At 42.4% G+C, this 20,613-nt stretch overlaps 1 protein-coding gene and 1 long non-coding RNA gene across 3 annotated transcripts in view; one reads left to right on the forward strand and one right to left on the reverse strand.

Annotated features, from left to right (window-relative positions):
• The window catches only part of RAD50 (RAD50 double strand break repair protein), an 87,652-nt gene extending 82,230 nt beyond the window's left edge, over positions 1-5,422 (forward strand). For both annotated transcript variants that reach the window (XM_025387171.1, XM_025387172.1), the window contains exons 23-25: positions 739-881; positions 3,313-3,446; positions 4,779-5,422. In XM_025387171.1, coding sequence (XP_025242956.1) covers positions 739-881; positions 3,313-3,446; positions 4,779-4,965 — 464 coding nt within the window. In that variant the 3' untranslated portion in view covers positions 4,966-5,422. The remainder of the gene's footprint in view (positions 1-738; positions 882-3,312; positions 3,447-4,778) is intronic.
• Positions 708-20,488, reverse strand: LOC112625810. Its single transcript, XR_003119783.1, has 2 exons — positions 20,309-20,488; positions 708-923 (listed from the first exon to the last, which is right to left on the reverse strand). It is a non-coding gene; the product is annotated as an uncharacterized LOC112625810 (long non-coding RNA).
• Positions 20,489-20,613: the final 125 nt, after the last annotated feature.

Genomic DNA, 20,613 nt, shown 5'->3' on the forward strand with positions numbered 1-20,613 from the left:
AGATTTTCTAAAAATTCTTATCTTGGCAATATCTTGTAGCAAGAAAATGTAAAGTTTTCTGTTCTAGAGCCTAACAGGACTTACATATTTGACTGCAGTAGGCATTATATTTAGCTGATGACATAATAGGTTCTGTCATAGTATAGATAGGGATAAACCAAAATGCGATAAGAAAAAACCGTCCGGAGGAAACATTTTTTTTCAGATAGTCTCGCTCTTCTTTGTCACCCAGGCTGGAGTGCAGTGGCGCAATCTTGGCTCACTGCAACCTCCACCTCCCAGCTTCAGGCGATTCTCCCACCTCAGCCTCCCGAGTAGTAGCTGGAATTACAGGTGTGCGCTGCCACGCCTGGCTAATTTTCGTGTTTTTAGTAGAGATGGGGTTTCACCACGTTGGCCAGGCTGGTCTCAAACTCCTGCCCTCAGGTGATCCACCCACCTTGGCATCCCAAAGTGTTGGGTTTACAGGCATGAGCCACCATGCCTAGCCCGGAGGACGCTCTTAACGGAAACTAAGAAAGAGTTGAGGCTGAGGAACTGGAGCATCTGGGTTGCTTCTGGCCAAACCACCAGGCTCCTGAATCCTCCCAGCCAGAGAAAAAGGTTCCACACCAGCCATTTTTTTCCCCTGGTAATGTCAGCCTCGTGTGTTGTTCCTAGGCTTACTTGATAACGTTTGTAAATGACAAAAGGCTACAGAGCATAGGTTCCTTTAAAATATTCTTTTTTCTGTGTCAGATATTGAATACATAGAAATACGGTCTGATGCCGATGAAAATGTATCAGCTTCTGATAAAAGGCGGAATTATAACTACCGAGTGGTGATGCTGAAGGGAGACACGGCCTTGGATATGCGAGGACGATGCAGTGCTGGACAAAAGGCAGGTATCTCAAAAGCCTGGGGAGCCAACTCACCCAAGTAACTGAAAGAGAGAAACACACATCAGTGCAGTGAAAGCACCAAGGCTACACCTGAATGGTGGGAAGCTCTTTGCTGGCACATAATATGAATCAGGCTCAGCTACTATTATTACACTCTCCTGAAGCTAACCATCATTTCCTGCAACATTATGTAAAGTAGACTTTTAAAAGAAGGGCCTGAAGCATTCTTGCAGCACAGGCTAAATGTAGAATAAGAAGCTGAAGACCTGTTAGAGTTTTCATGGCACTCCTTATCAGAATAAGGTTACTGTCTCATCAGTTATAAGATGTACCACTATTTTATGTGCCAGCAGGAATGAAAAAATGCAATTATAACCATAAGATGTTTCAGAATCAGTGACATCATAGTATTGCAAACCAGATTCTAGCTTAAGCCAGAATGAACATAGGAGGGAGTCTCACTAAGGAAGTAGCTCCTCATAGGACTAAGTCCCCACCACCACATACTCAAAGACTTAGCTGCTGGGTCAGGCCCCTTTCATCAGGTGAGGCTCTGTGAGGACAGCCTGCGTTGGAAATCAGGAAGAGGAATGAAGTTTTAAAGAGTCAGGAATATGGCATCCTTGGGGAACAAGGCTGGGTCCTTCACTGTGCACAGATTTGTAACAAAGATGTCACAGATTCTTGAGCTTTCTGCTTTCAGATTAAGGCAGAAGATTACACTTGAGAACACCTCTAGGCCCTTGATTTTTTTTAAATAAAATTCTAAAATCATAGAAATGGATGCTCACATTATCTAACCCATTTTCATAGTTTGCAATTTTTGCTTAAAGAACATGCCATGCAGCTGGGGGCATGGTGGCTCACGCCTGTAATCCCAGCACTTTGGAAGGCCGAGGAGGGCAGATCATCTGAGGTCAGGAGTTCGAGACCAGCCTGACTAACATGGTGAAACTCCATCTCTATTAAAAATACAAAAATTAGCTGGGCATGGTAGCGTGTGCCTGTAATCCCAGCTACTCGGGAGGCTGAGGCAGGAGAATCGCTTGAACCCAGGAGGCGGCAGAGGTTGCAGTGAGCCGAGATCACTCCAGCCTGGCAACAAGAGCGAAACTCCATCTCAAAAAAAAAAAAAAGAACATGCCATGCATATATGTATTATGTTGTCAGCCTAGACAGCTGATACCAACTTAAAGCATCTGCAGATTACTATCTAAATCAGTCTACAAAAATGACCAGCTTGTGATCTGTAATCAGTATCCCTACCTACTTTGGTGATTTTTAGTGATAATTATAAATGAGAAAATACAGAGTGTGAAACATGGTCTCTTTGGATTAAAAATACTTACAAAAATATCTTGAGGAAAAAGATTTTCTCTAGCTATTCTGAGTTATGAAAATTAATTAGCAATAATTGCCCCCTTGGTGTGAGGGGAGAGAACAAATAATGGAGGTGGGCGTCCATCCTACCTAACACTGGCTTTTGTTGAGGCTCTCGAAGCCAGCCAGGGACTCTGCATGTGAGTGGGTGGTGGGAGAGTTGACAGCAGTTTGGATTCAAAGACAGGAAATGCCTGTCCCTCACAGGGCCAAGCTGTGGCTCTGTCTTCTGGCTTGCCTAGGCATCAAAGACAAGACGTAAACTATTCTAAAATTACCAACTCACTGATTCGTGCACACCCACCCACAAATTGAGGGGGAAAGGGGACTTACAGCTCACAACAGAGTAGTTTATACTTCCCAGAATAGCCCTACTCTGTCAATTCTGTCTGTCTTGTATCTTCAGATGGCTTCAGTTAGGTCTGAGGGTTTTAGTATTAGGTTTCTAGTAACCGTGAAAATGCCTAACAGTTCCAGTTACTTGGATTTTCTACAGGTAAGCTTAACTGAAACCACACTTCTATACTCCTGATACTTTGACCTAGGATTTTCTTTTTTATTCTCTCACTCTCAGAATTATACACAAGAATATGGAAATTTAAAGGTAGCTGAGAAAAAGTGAGAGGCTCTAGAAAGTGTGTCAAAGTTTTCTGACAGATCCCATTATCAGGAAAATAGCCAGGTCAAGAATTTTTAAGGTTGCTAATCCTACAGGTTTATTAAAATTACAGATAAATGGCATTGTCTCTGTTTCTAGCCTTTGGTCTCAAGTTGGTTGTAGCTGATGTAATTTTTTATGTGAAGGCATCAGCATTGCTCTGAGCATTTTGTTTTGTGGTGAATGATGGGCTGAGATCATGCAGGTTCTCCTTCTGGAGGACATAAGAATCTGGTCCCAGTGCTGGGCTCTCCCAGAGGGCAGTGCTTTACCTAACAGTGAACCTGTGGTGTTTCCCACTTTTCCCTCTGAAAAGATCATGTCAGGACTGCTTGCCTGCCATGAGATGAGAAGGTCTGTGCTGGGCTTCTCACATAGGGGCTTTTTTCCAGGTATTAGCCTCACTTATCATTCGCCTGGCCCTGGCTGAAACGTTCTGCCTCAACTGTGGCATCATTGCCTTGGATGAGCCAACAACAAATCTTGACCGAGAAAACATTGAATCTCTTGCACATGCTCTGGTTGAGTAAGTATCTCACATTTGGGGACAGGTTGTGATAGTTTTTCAAGATCAAGAGAGTTCTGTGGTGAAAACGTTCTCTAGCTGTGTTCCCCACTTCTTGGGGAAGCCAGTTGGTGCCAGGCCCTGGGCTTTACCTTTTGATAGTAATTCTTCAGATCCCTCCTAAAGGAACTAGATGGTGAATAGCAGTCCCAGACACATCCTGCCGCTCCCCAAGTGTGTTCACAGGGAGAGGGTCACTGGAGGGGTTCCTGGTCTGGTTTTCCTGTAAACCTACCAGAGGAACCCACATGTCATGCACAGTAATTAGCATGCCCTGCTAAGACATCTGTAGGTAGTGGTAGTGGATTTAGGACTGTCTCCCCAGCTTTCCACATGTGTCAGACAACTGTGAAGAATGACAGAGCTCTTACTCAAAAAGCTTATTCGAGATTAGGTAAAATCCAGTGAGGGTAAAATTGCACATACCTTTTACCACATTCACCTGGGGTGGGTACAGACGCCAAGGTTGTCAAGCAGCTCTTGCGTAAGGACTATGCTGGCAGAGAAAAAGGCACTTTCCCTGAGGTCAAAGGTGTTTCAGGCACTCCTGGCTCCAGGCAGACCCTTACTGGCAGAGAGGGCCAGAAGGAGAGCTGAGCAGCACAGGGCCACCTTTCTGCAGCCATCACAAGTAAGGGCAAGTGCTTTTGAAACCTCAAGTACATCCAGCTCCAGGAAGGGGATAAGTGGCTAGCTAAAAGAAAAAGTCTTTCAGGTTTCAGTCACATTGCTGGTTACCTCAGCAAAATGTTCCCAGAACACCCACTCACATCCCTGTGTGTCATAGTAATGATGCATCTAGTGACTGGTGGTGGCAGAATTCTAAGTAGACCCAGCTCTTAAGAAAGCAGTGTTATTCCCCTTACCTGCATTTTGTCTTTATTACTTTAAAATTTTTCTTCCAGAGAAAAGTAGTAACAGGTCAGGAAAATCCCAGGCGAAGGAATAAGCCTTCTATAGTTGAACAGTTTGGGTATATAAGGAAAACTCAATAAAATAATTATACCTGCTTTAGTGAGAACTTCTGGAAGAAACTAGTTCTTGTATTCCTATGAGTCCCTAAACCAGACCTAAGTGAGGAGTCAGCCCATGTGTCCCTACCGTCTGGAGAGGAGATGAGACTCCTGCCTGGCTGGCCTGAAGGTCCACGGTCACTCCTCCACTTCCTGCAGGGTAGCTGGGGCCCTGACACACACAGCACAAGTTCATGTGTCTGGCAAGGTTTGCAGTGACTTTTCAAATCAAAGGGGTTATGCTCTTTACTAATAATATGTTCTAAATATATTGTTTCAGGATAATAAAAAGTCGCTCGCAGCAGCGTAACTTCCAGCTTCTGGTAATCACTCATGATGAAGATTTTGTGGAGCTTTTAGGACGTTCTGAATATGTGGAGAAATTCTACAGGATTAAAAAGAACATCGATCAGTGCTCAGAGATTGTGAAATGCAGTGTTAGTTCCCTGGGATTTAATGTTCATTAAAAATATCCAAGATTTAAATGCCATAGAAATGTAGGTCCTCAGAAAGTGTGTAAGAACAAACTGCTTATTTCTGATATCAACTTAGTAAGAAAATATATTCTTTCAAAGGAACATTGTGTCTAGGATTTTGGATGTTGGGAGGTTCTAAAATTATGAAACTTGTTTCACTGAAAATTGGACAGATTGCCTGTTTCTGATTCCCTGCTCTTCATCCCATTCCAGGCAGCCTCTGACAGGCCTTCAGGGTTCAGCAGCACAGCCGAGACTCGACTCTGTGCCTTCCTCCCCAATGCAAATGCATTCTCCTTCTCAAAGCACTGTTGAGATAATTACTGCCTTGAAAATTTATGGTTTTGGTATTTTTTTTTAATCATAGTTAAATGTTACCTCTGAATTTATTTCCTTGCATGTTGTTTGAAAAACTGAGTATTAATATCTGAGGATGACCAGAAGTGGTGAGATGTATGTTTGACTCTGCTTTTAACTTTATAAATCCAAGTGACCTCTCTCTCTGGGACTTGGTTTCCCCAACTAAAATTTGAAGTAGTTGAGTGGGGTCTCAAAGTTTGACAGTGAACCTTAAGTAATCATCTAAGTCAGTACCCACCACCTTCTTCCCCTACATATCCCTGCCAGATGGTCATCCAGACTCAGGGCTCTCTCTACAGAGAGGAAATTCTCCACTGTGCACACCCACCTTTGGAAAGCTCTGACCACTTGAGGCCGATCTGCCCATCGTGAAGAAGCCTGTAACACTCCTCTGCATCTATCCTGTGTAGCATCCTGGCTTCACCATCAATCCTGATTCCTCTCCAAGGGGGCATTGCCGTGTGGAAGGCAAGCCAGGCTCACTCACAAAGTCAAGGCCTGCTCCCTGTAGGGTCCAACCAGACCTAGAAGAGCAGGCCTCGCCATATGCTCTTCAGATGCCATTTCTAAGAAAAGCCTAATCACAGTTTTTCCTGGAATTGCCAGCTGACATCTTGAATCCTTCCATTCCACACAGAATGCAAGCACGTCACACGCTTTTGAATTACGCTTTGTGGAGTTCTGTTTTTCAGAGTCAGCCGGGTCTTGATTCAGTCACGTGGCATGGTTTTGTGCCATCTGTAGATATAACGAGCATATTGCCTAGACAGCTTTTCTCAGCTGGGTCCAGAAGAGAATTAAGCCCTAAAGTCCTAAAGCGTCTGTGCTAGGTTAAATAGTTGGCCCCCAAAGATAGCCAGGTCCTGATTTCTAGAACCCGTGACTGTTACTTTATATGGCAAAGGAAACTTTGCAGATGTGATTAAAGCTAAGGACCTTAAGCCAGAGTGTCCTGGGGGCGGGGCGGGGGTGGAGGGGGGTGGTTCCTAAATGTAATCACAAGTAAGATGAAGAGCACATCAATTCTAGCTATATAGTAAACATCCACAATAGCCAAGATATTTTTATCCCAAGAATGCGAGATTTCAGAAAATGAAAAATCTGTTGATAAATCATCACTATAATAAAAATCTGTTGATAAATCACTATAATAAAAATCTGTTAATAAATCATCACTATAAGAAAACCGAAGGGGAAAAAATTCTGAAAAATTCTAGCAGCTATATTTGATAAAATTCAACATCTAGCTTTAGCAAACTCAGTTTTGCAAAGAATATTTTCTTAATGTTATCTGTTGCTAAATCAAAATTAAACAGTCATCTTAATTGCAAAATAAAACATTTCTCAGTAAATATTAAAGCCAGTTACCTTCTATCAACATGTTTCTGAAAGTGCTAGTTGTTGGAGCAAGGAATAACAAAGGCAATACAAGACCAATATAGGCAGTGAAACAAAATTATCATTTGCAAGTTAAAACAGACTTCCCAGTTTTAAATCTGGTTTCCCCCTGAGTATGTGGCATCCTTGGCAGCACTTTTGAGAGTGGCTGCTTTCGTTCAGATAGGTGCCTTTCTGGCTTCTCATTGCTGCTTCTAGATCATTCTCCAAATATATCCCCCCTTCCCCACATTGGAATGAATAGCCATCACAGTATGGATGGAGGTTAGAATGAGCCAGACTGCCTGGGCTCAAATCCTAGCACACCACTCATTAGCTGGAGACCTTGAGCAAGTTCTTTGTCCTCTTTTGTTTCTGTTTCCTTATATGTAAAAGTGAGTAAAATGGTACATGTTTTATAGGGTTGTTATGAAGATTGAATGACATTATTTATAAACTGCTTAGAACTGCTTGCCACCTACGAAATACTGTGTGAGTGTTCAAGAAAAACCTGTCTTCATTTCACTCTTGTTGCAGTTACCTTTTATTCCCAGCCTGGTTACTCCCTCTTATTTGTTGAAGAGTTTAGCTCCCAGTTCAGTGTCACCCCATTACTACTAATCATTGCTGATTTCAATATCCAAGTGATGGTCTAATACACTCCCTGGCCTCTCAACCTTTTTTATTTTTATTTTTTGAGATAGAGTCTTCTCTGTCACCCAGGCTGGAGTGTAATGGCACCATCTCAGCCCACTGCAACCTCTGCCTCCCTGATACAAGCAATCCTGCCTCAACCTCCCGAGTAGCTAGGATTACAAGCATGCACCACCATACCAAGCTAATTTTTGTATTTTTAGTAGAGACAGAGTTTCGTCATGTTGGCCAAGCTGGTCTTGAACGTCTGGCCTCAAGTGATCCGCCCACCTCAGCCTCCCTCAGCCCCTTTTTCTTTCCTCCAGTGAGAAGACACTCAGTTCTATAGTCTTATTCTAGAGCCCAGTCCTTTTAATAACAATAACTGCACCCCTCCAAAATCTCAGTTTTAAGTATCTCACTCTCCAATAACCCCATGGTGTATACAATTCTCCTGTGGTCCTCAATCCCCACAATTCTTTGACCCCACTGAGATTTTAATCCGTTGATTCTATGGCTTTTTCACAGGTCATTTCCCTCGTGCCTGTACTTCTCTTCTTATTCAACGTAAATTCCATGGCCCATCATTATGTCACCCTCCACTGCACTGTCCTCAAACTGTCCTGACAATCCCCAGCCCTACTGGAATCCAGCTCTGCCTTCCTCCCTGCAACCTCCTTGCAACACGTGCACATCCCGTTTCCTTCGCTGTTTCCTCCTCATTTCCCTGGCCTCTCAGTGTCACAGGGTTTCAGTACTCACACGGAGTCTGCACCTCTTTTCTTCTCTGTGCTCACTTATTTGGTGATCCCATCCAATGTCATAGCTTTAAACCATCTTAGTTTGGGTTCTCCTGGAAGCAGAACGTAAAACAATGCTTCACGTGAAAGTAATCAGTAGGAAATTGGGGAAACTGTATGAAAGAGAAAGCAGCCAATGAAAAGTTTACTGTTAAGCCAGCTATGGTAGTAGGCAATTAGAGTTTGGTGCCACAGGGAGACTTTGGGGAGTTTGGCAAAATATATACCTCAGAATTATCCCACCTAAGGGTCAAGAGACCTGGAGTATTTATATAACAACTTCCCAGGGTAACTGAGTGGAGGGCTATTCTAGCACGTGTTAGTTACTGGCTTGCCATGTGTACCAGCAGAACTGCTTTCCACAGTTTAAAAAGAAAAAAAAAATATCTGAGCAACATGATGACACCCCATCTTTACACAGAATTTTTTAAAAATTAGCAAGGCATGGTGGTACACACCTATAGTCTCAGCTTCTCGGCCGAGATAGGAGGATCCCTGGAGTCTGAGGATTCAAGACTGCAGTGAGCTGTGATTTGTGCCACTGCACTCCAGCCTAGGTGGCAGAGTGAGACCCTGTCTAAAAAGAAAGAAAAACCAGATAGCAGCAGCTGAAAGTTGGCAGGAACACATTGGCAGTTCCTAGGATCATAGGATATATGCAGGGCACTGACCACTCCTACAACCACCATCTATACACTGATAACTCATAAATGTTTGTCTCCAGTCCACATCTCTCCTAAATGCTTGACTGATATATTCAGCTACCTGTGGATAACTGGGCATCTATCTGCACTTGAATAATAAATGTCTAAGACTTAAAATGAGCAAAACCAATCTTTCTCCCAGAACTTGAATCTCTTCCACAGGCTTTCAGTTAATGGCAACTCCATTATTCCAATTGCTCAGGCAAAAATTGGCATTATCTTTGATTCTTTATCTTACATCTCCTGTCTAATTCATCAGTTTAATACTATGGGTTCAATTTTCAAAACACATCCGGAATCTGACCATGCCTCACCATTTAAACCAACAGTCCCCAACCATTTTGGCACCAGGGACTGATTTCGTTGAAGACAATTTTTCCATGGACGGGTGGGGTGAGGGGGATGGTTTTAGGATGAAACCGTTCCATCTCAGATCATCAGGCATTAGATTCGCATAAGCAGCACACAACCTACATCTCTCACGTTCAAATTCACAATAGAGTTTGCACATCATTGCTCTGGTCCAAGCCACTGCCATCTCTAACCTGAATAATCTGAGTAACCACCTAACTGCTCCCACTGATTTAGGGCCTGTTCCCCATGGTTCTCAACACAGCAGCCAGCAATCTTTTTAAAAAGTAACTCAAGAAAATGTGTTTCTCACAGGGGTGTGGGTTAGCAATTCTGAAATTTTTATGTATATACTAAGGTCAAACAAATACATACCTGTGTTGTAGATAATACAAATTTAGTTTCTCACTGTTGGAAAAAGGTGTTTGCATATCAGGAAGGGAGGCCATAAAAAGAACCCTGTGGTGTTGATTGAATCCAAAGGATCTGTATAAATTTATAATTTTAATATCTAAAGGATTTCTACTTCAATGAGGATGGAGTAAAAGCCACCCAAAATCTGCTCCTTCATGAAAGCAACAAGACTGGCAAAAATGTCAAAATCAACTTTTTCAGAACTTTGGAAAGCAACTAATGGTTAGCAACAAACTGAGGCGTGTTTATTAAAGGAAAACAGCTGAATCTCAGAGCAGAAAGTGGCATTTTAAGTTGCCCTAATCCCATGCCCCCCTTCCTTATTCCATGGTAGCCTTGAAAACCAACAGCCCTCTTAGTGTCTGTGAAAACCAGCAACCTAGTAACCACTGGAGGAGGCAGAATGAATTTGGAGGTCCCCCAGATCTCCACTACTAGACAACTGCCTCTATTTGACTTGTCTGGCAACTCACTGAAAAGCTTCATTTTCAGGACCTGTCTTTATTTAAGTCAGCTCACTCTGAAAACAGCCCTTCCTGCAGAATAATCAGTGGCAACTGGGTAACCCTGTGGCTGCCTGAGGCAGCGTTATCAGGTGAGGCTAACAAAAGGCTGACCAAGAAACTTAAAAGGAAAAATCTGGGAAGATGTCCATGGGAACTTTGACAAGCTCAAGCATATTCCTGGGAATCTAGAAGTCCATGTGCATGTGCAGGGATGTATGCATGTCCTGAGAGGGTCCTAAGCTCTCATCTCTGGCCTACCTTGAAACTCAATTCATGCCAGAAATGAAGGTAAAGGCAGTTGTAAACTGCCCGCTGATACATCAGTGACATGACTGGACAAATATACACGCATGCACTTGACAAAAGCTAGAAAATTTATTGGTTCAAGGCATTAAAAAGAAAATCTGTCCAATCATTAGCTTACCCACTAGGCTGAGTAGAGACTTCAGGAACCAAACATAACAAAGAATACAGAATTTACAGAATTAGTCCAGGAAAGACACAGAACCAACCAAAAGCAGCAACAATAAGGAATAGTAACAGGTGCAAACCCTGGAGAGGAGGTAATCTGACTTCAATAATTGATGTAGTATTTAAAACAAGACACAAAGGACAGGAACATACGACCCATGCCATACACAGCAATTTAAAAAGCAGTCAATAGAAACAATCTATGAGGAAGCCCAGATGTTAGACTTACTAGGCAAAGACTTTAGGTATCAGCTATTGTAAATATGAAACAAAGTCTAAAGAATTAAAGGAAATTATGAGAATAATGTTTCACCAAATTATCGGGACTATCAGTAAGGAGACAAAAAAAATAGAAATTCTGGAATTGAGAAATACAATAATGGAAATAAAAATTCACTAGATGGGGGTCAATAGCAAATTTGAACTGGCAGAAGAAAGAATCAAGTGAGTTCAAAGACAGGTCAATTGAGATTATACAGTCTGAGGAATAGAAAGAAAGAATGAAGAAAAATGAAGAGAGCTTCAGAGACCTTTGAGACACTATCAAGTGTACCAGAATACCAAGTATGCCAATCATAATGAGAATCCCAGAAGACAGAGAAAGGAGCAGAAAGACTATTTGAAGAAATAGTAGCCCAAAACGCCCCAAATTTTATGAAAACATTAATCTTTGTATCCAAGAAATTGAACAAACTCTAAGTAGGGTAAACTCAAAGGGATTCACATTTAGATGCATCATGATCAAATTGTTGAAAAAGATATCTCAAAAGAAAGAAGTAAAGCTAAGAACTGACTTCTCATAAGAAACAGTGCAGGCCTGAAAGCAGTGAAATGACATATTGAAAGTGCTGAATGAAAAAGACTATCAACCAAGAATTATTTTTGCAGTGGTGCAATCATAGCTCACTGTAGCTTCGAACTCCTGGGCTCAAGCAATTCTCTTCAGCCTCTCAAATAAGACTACCACCATGTGCCACCAAAATAAAATAAAAAAAAAATATTTAAGAGACAGAGGTCTTCCTATCTTGCCCAGGCTGGTCTTAAACTCCTAGTCTTAAGCAATCCTCCCACCTTGGCCTCAAAAAGTGCTGGGATTAAGGTGTGGGTTACTGTGCCCAGCCTCAACCAAGAATTCTATATCCAGAAAAACTGTCCTTCAAAAACAAGAAATGAAGACACTCCCAAATAAACATTGTGATAACCTGTCTTCACCAGACTTGCCCCACAAGAAATATGAAAGGAGAATGAATCGTTTAGGATAAAATGAAACTAGACTCAAATGCACATGAATATTCAGAGAGTACTGATAAAGGTAAATATATAGGTAATATAAAAGCATAAATGTATTTTGGGGGCTGGGAGCAGTGGCTCATGCCTGTAATCCCAATCCTTTGAGAGGCCAAGGTGGGCGGATCACCTGAGGTGAGGAGTTCGAGACCAGCCTGCCCAACATGGTGAAACCCTGTCTCTACTAAAAATACAAAAAAATTAACCAGGCGTTGTGGTGGGCGCCTGTAATCCCAGTTACTCAGGAGGCTGAGGCAGGAGAATCTCTTGAACCCAGGAGGCAAAGGTTGCAGTGAGCTGAGATCACACCACTGCACTCCAGCCTGGGTGACAAGAGCAAAACTCCATCTCAAAAAAAAAAAAGTATTTTCGGTTGCAACTCTTTTCCTATATGATTTAAAGGCAACTGCATTAAGAAATTTAACACTGTTGATGGGCTTATAATGTATAAAAATATAATTTATATGACAATAATACTACAAAAGAGAGAGGCAACAGAACTATAAAGGAACTTTTGAAATGGAAATTAAGTTGACATTCATCTAAATTAAGGTGTTCATTTGTAATCCCCAGGGCAACCACTAAGAAAATAACGAAAAGCTTATAGTGAAAGTAACAAAGTTATTTAAAGAGGGCCCAATGTGATGATACCCCAGTAATAATGAGGACACCTAGTTCCAAGATCTTGATTTTAAAACACCCTCTTCGGCCGGGCGCGGTGGCTCAAGCCTGTAATCCCAGCACTTTGGGAGGCCGAAACGGGCGGATCACGACGTCAGGAGATCGAGACCATCCTGGCTAACCCGGTGAAACCCCATCTCTACTAAAAAATACAAAAAACTAGCCGGGCGAGGTGGCGGGCGGCTACTCGGGAGGCTGAGGCAGGAGAATGGCGTAAACCCGGGAGGCAGAGCTTGCAGTGAGCTGAGATCCGGCCACTGCACTCCAGCCTGGGCCACAGTGCCAGACTCCCTCTCAAAAAATAAATAAATAAATAAATAAAATAAAATAAAATAAAACACCCTCTTCAATAAAAATAACTCTGGCTCCTTGGAGAAGTGGTTGATTTCAGGGCTGAAGCAAGGAAAATACAAAATGACCCTAGAATTTTTTGTGGTGCCAGAAATTAAGAAAATATTAAAAAAAAAAAAAAAAGTAGAGTTTGTTCGAAGAACACAGAACCCAACCTGAAGTAACTCCCAATGATCAAAGGTAGAACAATTTGAGAAACAAAATAAAGACAGTATTGGAGTATAACCCATAGAGTAAAATAAATATTCATGAACTTACATGGCTATACACAAGTACTTACTTTAAAAAAATTAATGAGGGACAAGGACAGCACTTCTTTATAGTAGAATTACAAGTAATAAAATGTAGAAGGAAAGAGGGAAAAAGAAAAATCATCACTAGGCAAATACCACAATAAAAATCATTTCAGAGACGAGTCACTGATGAAGCTATTATTAGTAGGCACAAATCTGAGAAAAAAATTCTGTAATCTCAAACTATCTTTCCCAATATATTAACTAAAAAGGAAAAGATAGTAACTTTATCATGGAAGAACCTGACAGAAACCATCTTAACCAAGTGGTCAGGGTCAACATCACCAATAAGAAGGCATGGACCTCATGAACCCTGTGACCTGATGTGGTGAGAAGGCCCCAACTTCATCTCTGTGAAAATGTAGAACCTCAGTGCAATTAGGAGAAAACACCAGGGGGACCAAACGGAGGAACTTTTGACAGCATAACTCATCAGTATTCCTGGAAAATGTAAGGGTTATGAAAGACAAGACAAGACTGAGGAACCATTCAGACTGCGGGAGACCAAAGAGAATTAACTCAATGCACTGTGAGATCCTGGGTTGATCTTGAAACTGAAAAAGGATGTGAATGGAAACACTGGTGAGATTAGAATAGGATCCGTAGTTTCCTTGATAAATCCATGCTCATTTTTCTGTTTTTGATCATTGCACTATGATTATGTAATGTGTTACCATTGGGAGAAGCTGGGTAGGGGGAGGGGATATAGAAACTCTCTGTACTATTTTTGTATCTTTTCTGTAAATATAACATTAATTCTGCTGGAGCCTTGATCTTGGATTTCCCAGCCTCCAGAACTGTAAGTAATAAATGTTTATGATTTATAAATTACTCAGTCTTGGGTATTCTACTACAGCAGCACACACAAAATAAGAAAAGGGCCTTTGCACTTGCTTGTACCTTCAGCTTGGAAATTTCTTCCCCCAAATATCTGCATGGCCACTTCCTCTCATCCTTCAGGCCTCTGCTCAAATAACACCTTCTCAGTGATGTCTTACGTCACCATCCGATACGTAATAGTGCACTCACTCCATTCTACCTGCCCTCTTTTTTTCCCTCTCCACTGTACTTTTCACTGTCTAACATACTATATATCATGTATTTGTTCATTATCTCCACCCACTAGAATGTATCTCTTAGAGGACAGGGACTGTGCTGTTTTGTTTAGCACCTACATAGTGAGCACTCAATAAACATTTCCTTAATGAATGTATGAACTTATCATTGTTATGGGAATTATTTGTAATTATTTGTCTCCCAAGGGCTTGGCACAGAAATGTATTAGATTAAGTAATAGGCCGGCGCAGTGGCTGATGTCTGTAATTCCAGCACACTGGGAGGCCAAGATAAGAGGATCACTTGAGCACAGGAGCTCAAGACCAACCTGGGCAACAGGATAAGATTGGTGCTACTATGGTTTGAGTGGTTATGAAGTGGGAGTTTATGTTCATTCCATTGTTTTTACTTGGAATTTATATTTTTAATGTAGAGAATTTATAAAAGAGACAAGCAATAAAAGGCAAACATTTATCTTGCACCCCTTTGACCTGGTATTAGTAAAACCTTGGTATCTAAAGGTTTAACCCTATCTCTACAAAAAAAAATTAAAAATCAGCGTGGGGGTGTGATGGTGCCCTGTAGTCCCAGCTATGCAGGAAGCTGAGGGGAGGATCACTTGAACCCAGGGGGTCGAGACTGCAGTGAGCCGTGTTTGCACCATTGCTCTTCAGCCTGGGTATCAGAGTGAGACCCCATCTCAAAAAAATACTAATAAATAAGTAAAATATGTCAGCCAGGCACAGTGGCTCACACCTGTAATCTCAGCACTTCAGGAGGCCAAGGCAGGCAGATTGCTTGAGCCCAAGAGTTTGAGACCAGCCTGGACAACACGATGAAACCTGGTCTCTACAACAAATACAAAAATTAGCCAGGTGTAGTGGCTCACCTGTAGTCTCAGCTACTCAGGAGGCTGAGGTGGGAGGATTGCTTGTGCCTGAGAGAAAGAGGTTGCAGTAAGCCAAGATGGTGCCACTGCACTCTAACGTAGATGACAGAGCAAGACTCTGTCTTATAAAAAAAAAAAAAAAAAAAGTTATTTTCCTTTTATTTTAGGAATAAGGTACTTGCCCTGTACATACCCACATACTAGCATGACAGATACCAAAATATTACAATGATTATTATCTCTGGATGCTGGGACTATGGGGCTTTTTCTTTGCATATCTGTACTTTATACAATAACATTTTTGTGTAATCTTTTTTTTTTAATGCAGAATACTGACATTGGAGAATGCTCTTCATATAATTTAAGTGAAAAAAGAGTAAAAACCATATAGTGTATTATCTCATTTTTCTAACAAAATATAAATGTGCACAGCAAAGATACAGAGGTGTTAATAGCGCCAGGGACAAGGGGTGCAAAATTAGTGCTTGCCTCTTATTGCTTGTCTTGTTTATAAATTCTCCACATTAAAAATATAAATTCCAAGTAAAAACAATGGAATAAACACAAACTCCCACTTTATAACCAACTAAAATGACAGTAACTGAATTTTCTAAATTTTTAAAAGCCCCAAAATTGGAGAAAGGGATGGCAGCACCAGCGTTGGAAAGGTGGAAAGTGGATGGACGGTGGGCAGACTACTTGGCTGACCCAAGGAAACGGCATGGCAGGCCAGCTGAGACCCATGCTGATTTACAGAGTCCTGAGAATGCTCAGGAACTGGGCAAAGACCAAGAACATCGGAAGGGCAAGGGTCAGTGAAAATAAGGAAAGTTGTTGAAACTCAGTTTAAGAAACAGTTAGATATCCATTTTTGTTCCTCAAAGTTGGGTGACCCTCCTGCAGCAGGGTTTTCTCCGGACAGGATATCTGGACTGAGAAACACCAGACACAGTGGAGGGCAGTCGAAATATGCTGAAATCGGCCGGGTGCGGTGGCTCAAGTCTGTAATCCCAGCACTTTGGGAGGCCGAGACGGGCGGATCACAAGGTCAGGAGATCGAGACCATCTTGGCTAACACGGTGAAACCCTGTCTCTACTAAAAAATACAAAAACTAGCCGGGCGAGGTGGCGGGCACCTGTAGTCCCAGCTACTCGAGAGGATGAGGCAGGAGAATGGCATAAACCTGGGAGGTGGAGCTTGCAGTGAGCTGAGATCCGGTAACTCGCCTGGGCGACAGAGCGAGACTCTGTCTCAAAAAAAAAAAAAAAAAAAAAAGAAATATGCTGAAACCAGGAACAGTCAACAGATGCCAAGGCCCCCACCCCAGCCCTCTCTCCACCCTTGCTGCCAGAATGCTGGAGACAGGGAGAATCTTTTCTGTGCGAGCTGACCTGCCTGCCGAAAAACGACAAAGAAACTGGCACAGGAGGTTCCCCAAGTGAAAACAGTCAGCCACCCGCCCTACAGGAAACAGCCCCCTCCCACACATTTACCCTCAGAGCTCCCTATCTGTTTTAACATGTGCAGGCAATCCAGGATCCCCTAACATGCAAGGAAAGCCAATCACATGGAAAAAATATATTTTTTTTGAGGCAGAGTCTGGCTCTGTCACCCAGGCTGGAGTGAAGTAGTGTGATCACAACTCACTGCAGCTTCGACTCCTGAGCTCAAGTGATGCTCCCACCAAAGCCTCCCAAGTAGCTGGGACCACAGGTATGCACCACATGCCTGGCTAAGTTTTTTTTGTGTTTTGCAGAAATGAAGCCTCCCTATGTTGCCCAGGCTGGTGTCAAACTCCTGGGCTCAAGCGATCAGCCTCCCAAAGTGCTAGAATTACAGGCGTGAGCCACCATGCCCAGTTCAAAACAATTTTTTAAAGAAAACCTGGAGAAAATAAAGATTATGTATGAAAAAGGAAACTTAGAAGCTATCTCATCAATGAAACAAGAACACAGTGCCATTAGCGTGCATGTGCACGTGTGCACACACACTTTCAAAGAATCAAATACCCTCAGGAAGAAAGATGAAGCTATGAGAATATCCCAGAGGAGAGAAATTTTTAGAATAAAAAGAAAATTCAAGGACAAGTCCAAGAGGTATAATCAAAAAACGGCAGTTCCAATAAGAGAGAAGAAAGAGAACAGAGAAGAAAAGTCATAACATATCCCAATTTAAGTGTGAATACAAAAATATATTATTTTTATAAGTGAGAAAAAACAGGGTGCAAAAGGTGTATATGATGCCACTTCACATGTAGGGACAAGGGAAAATAAGACCATATATCCACAGGTGTTTGTATTTACATAAACAAATAGGATAACCCCCCCCAAAAAAACACCTAAGAAAAATTGTTATTTGTGAGGGAAGGTGGAGATTCCACTAAATTTTTTACATACAGTTGACCCTTGAATAGCAGGTTCTGAACTGCACAGATCCACTTATCTGTGGATTTTCTCCTGCCTCCGCCACCCCTGAGATGACAAGACCGACCCCTCCTCTTCTTCCTCCTCCTTGGCCTGCTCAACGTGAAGACAGTGACACTGAAGACCTTTGTGATGTTCCACCTCTACTTAATGATGAATAGGAAATATATTTTTTCCTCCTTCCTTGTGATTTTCTTAACAACCTTTTTTTTTTTTTTTTTTTTTTTTTGAGATGGAGTCTCATTCTGTCACCCAGGCTGGAGTGCAGTGGCGTGATCTTGGCTCACTGCAACCTCTGCCTCCCGGGTTCAAGTGATTCTACAGCCTCAGCCTCCTGAGTAGCTGGGATTACAGGAATGTGCCACCAGTGCATCTGGCTAATTTTTGTATTTTTAGTAGAGACAGGGTTTTGCCATGTAGGCCAGGTTGGTCTCAAACTCCTGACTTCAAATGATCTGCCTGCCTTGGCCTTCCAAAGTGCTGGGATCACAGGCATGAGCCACTGCACCTAGCCAACATTTTCTTTTCTTTAGCTTACTTCATGGTAAGAATACAGTATATAATACATATAACATACAAAATATGTGTTAATGCATTTTATGTTATCAATAAGGCTCCCACTCAACAATAGGCTATTAGGAGTTAAGTTCTGAGGAAGTCAAGTTATATGTGGATTTTCAACTGCATGGCTGGGGGTTGAAAAAACAGGGTGAAGATGGGTATCCCTAACCTCTGTGTTGAACAACCAAACAAGAAACGATACCATGTACAACCCAAAGAAGGGAGAAAGGAGGAATAAAGAATGTATATAGTTTTTAGTTTTGTGCCATGTGAATGGAATATTTATTCAAAGATAAGAAGTAAAAATAGGGCCGGGCGCGATGGCTCACACCTGTAATCTCAGCATGTTGGGAGGCCAAGGCGGGCAGATCACCTGAGATCAGGAGTTGGAGACCAGCCTGTCCAACATGGCAAAACCGCATCTACTAAAAATACAAAAAATTAGCCAGGCGTGATGGCGGGTGCGTATACTCCTCCCAGCCACTCGGGACCTGAGGCAGGAGAATTCCTCGAACCTGAGACGCGGAGGTTGCAGTGAGCTGAGATCACGCCATTGCACTCCAGTCTGGACAACAGAGCAAGACTCTGTCTCAACAACAACAATCAAAGAAGTAAAAACAACAGAGAGGTTTTTTAAAGAAATAAAATTTACCAGAACTTAATGGCATGTCTTCAGTTTGAAAGGGCCCACTACGTATCTGGTACAGTTGTTGAGAACAGAACTATACCAAGGCACATTGTTGTAAAATGTGGAGTGTGGGGACCAAGACAATTTCTACAAAAGGAGTGAGGAAAGATCTGGATTCAAAGTGGTTCTAGACTTCTGCACTTCTGGAAGATAGGAGGCAACAGCACAGGCCTTTATAATTCTGAAAGAAAAGTATTTCCTGCCTAAAATTCTATACCTAACTAAACTGTCAAATTCAACTTGAGGATAAAACATCTATTTAGACATGCAAGTTCTCAAAAAGTTTACCTTCTCCACACCCTTTATTAGAAAGCTATCAGGGGATATGTTTACCCAAGAAAAAAGAAAGATCAAAAACTCAAGAGAAGCACACACAGTGGCGAAGGGAGTTCCCAGGGCAGTGGCGACAGGCCTCAGACGGCTGTGTGGCAGGGTCGGGGGCAGTGCTAGATCAGAGCAGGCCAGACGGCCTGACCTCCCGGCTTTCTTAGGAAGATGAATTATGAGAAAAACTCATCAAATTTCTTGAGAGTAGTTTCATGTATTTGGTCGAGAGTTTAGGGTTCAGTCACTGAGAGGAACACAGAAAACTAAGAATATGGAAAAACAAGATAATTATTAACTCCAGAGGTAAAAAGTTTTGAAAGAAAATAAAAGTATTCATAGCCAACCATGTTTCACCTGTGAATATATTAGTATCATTAGGCAAACAGCATACAAGGCTTTTGACTGACCCAAATTATGATCTATCTGTATTGATGAGAAAAAAGGAAGGATGCAGATGGAGGAAGGACAGCAAGAAAGAAAGAACGAAATATTCATTGTAGACAACAGCGCCTATGTCTAAAAAATCAAGAAACAGCAACCTAGGCTTAATTTAGAACCATGAAGGGAGATAAAGAGGTTTCCCTGGATAAGAGGCTGGGGTGGGGGAAGGCTGCTTGTCAAAAATGGAGAGATCTGAGTTTTGCCTCTACTTACAAGCTAACAAGTCAGCATGCCACACTTCACAGTTTCGTGGATGCTGGTAGAAGACACAGGATTCTTGCATCAACGGCAAACATGTTTATTATGCACAGAAGTAGTAGCAGAGCATGAACATTTTTGTTCCCTGAATTTCAGTTCTCCCAGGGAGACGCAGAGAGGGCCAGCTGGCACCTGCACAAATGGGTTGCTTTACAGGAGGGGAAGCATGAGCTTAGGGAGCCTGAAGTTTTAGAATGGGAAGTGCGCCTGCCTTTAGCTCCGGAGGAAGGTGCTATCTCTTCCAAGGCTGTCTGCAATATAAACAACCTTTAAAAGACAGTAAGGGAAACAGCAGGGCAGTGAGTGCCTCACTCACAAGAGGAGCAGCAATGCCAGAGGCCCGTAGAGCACGGATTCCCAGCGCTGCCGCTTTACATAATGAACCTTCTTGATTTTTACAATTATCGGCATTCGTAACTTTCCTAAAAATAAAAATCTAAAAAATTAAATCGTTTCACTTACTAAAACAACTCTCTCAGGCCTTACTCCTCCCAACTGGGCATGTCTTTGCCAACGGAGACCCAGAGTCCGAGGAAACCCAAAAAAGCAACCCCAGCTTTCCCAGCTTTTCCAGGGTGAGCTAGTCCGGAGGAAGGGCGGTCCCAATCCCAGCGCTTCGGCGCCAGAGCAAAGCTGGGAGGCTCCCCATGGCCATCAGCGGGCGGCCCACGCGGCGCATTGCAGGCAGGTGCGAGCCACACGCGCCAAGTGCCCGGAGCGGCCCTTTGGTAGTTAGTGTTAATTAAAATTGCCCGCACGGGAGTGGA

This window comes from Theropithecus gelada, chromosome 6, assembly GCF_003255815.1.
Source record: "Theropithecus gelada isolate Dixy chromosome 6, Tgel_1.0, whole genome shotgun sequence".
In the NCBI taxonomy this organism is placed as follows: Eukaryota; Metazoa; Chordata; class Mammalia; order Primates; family Cercopithecidae; genus Theropithecus; species Theropithecus gelada.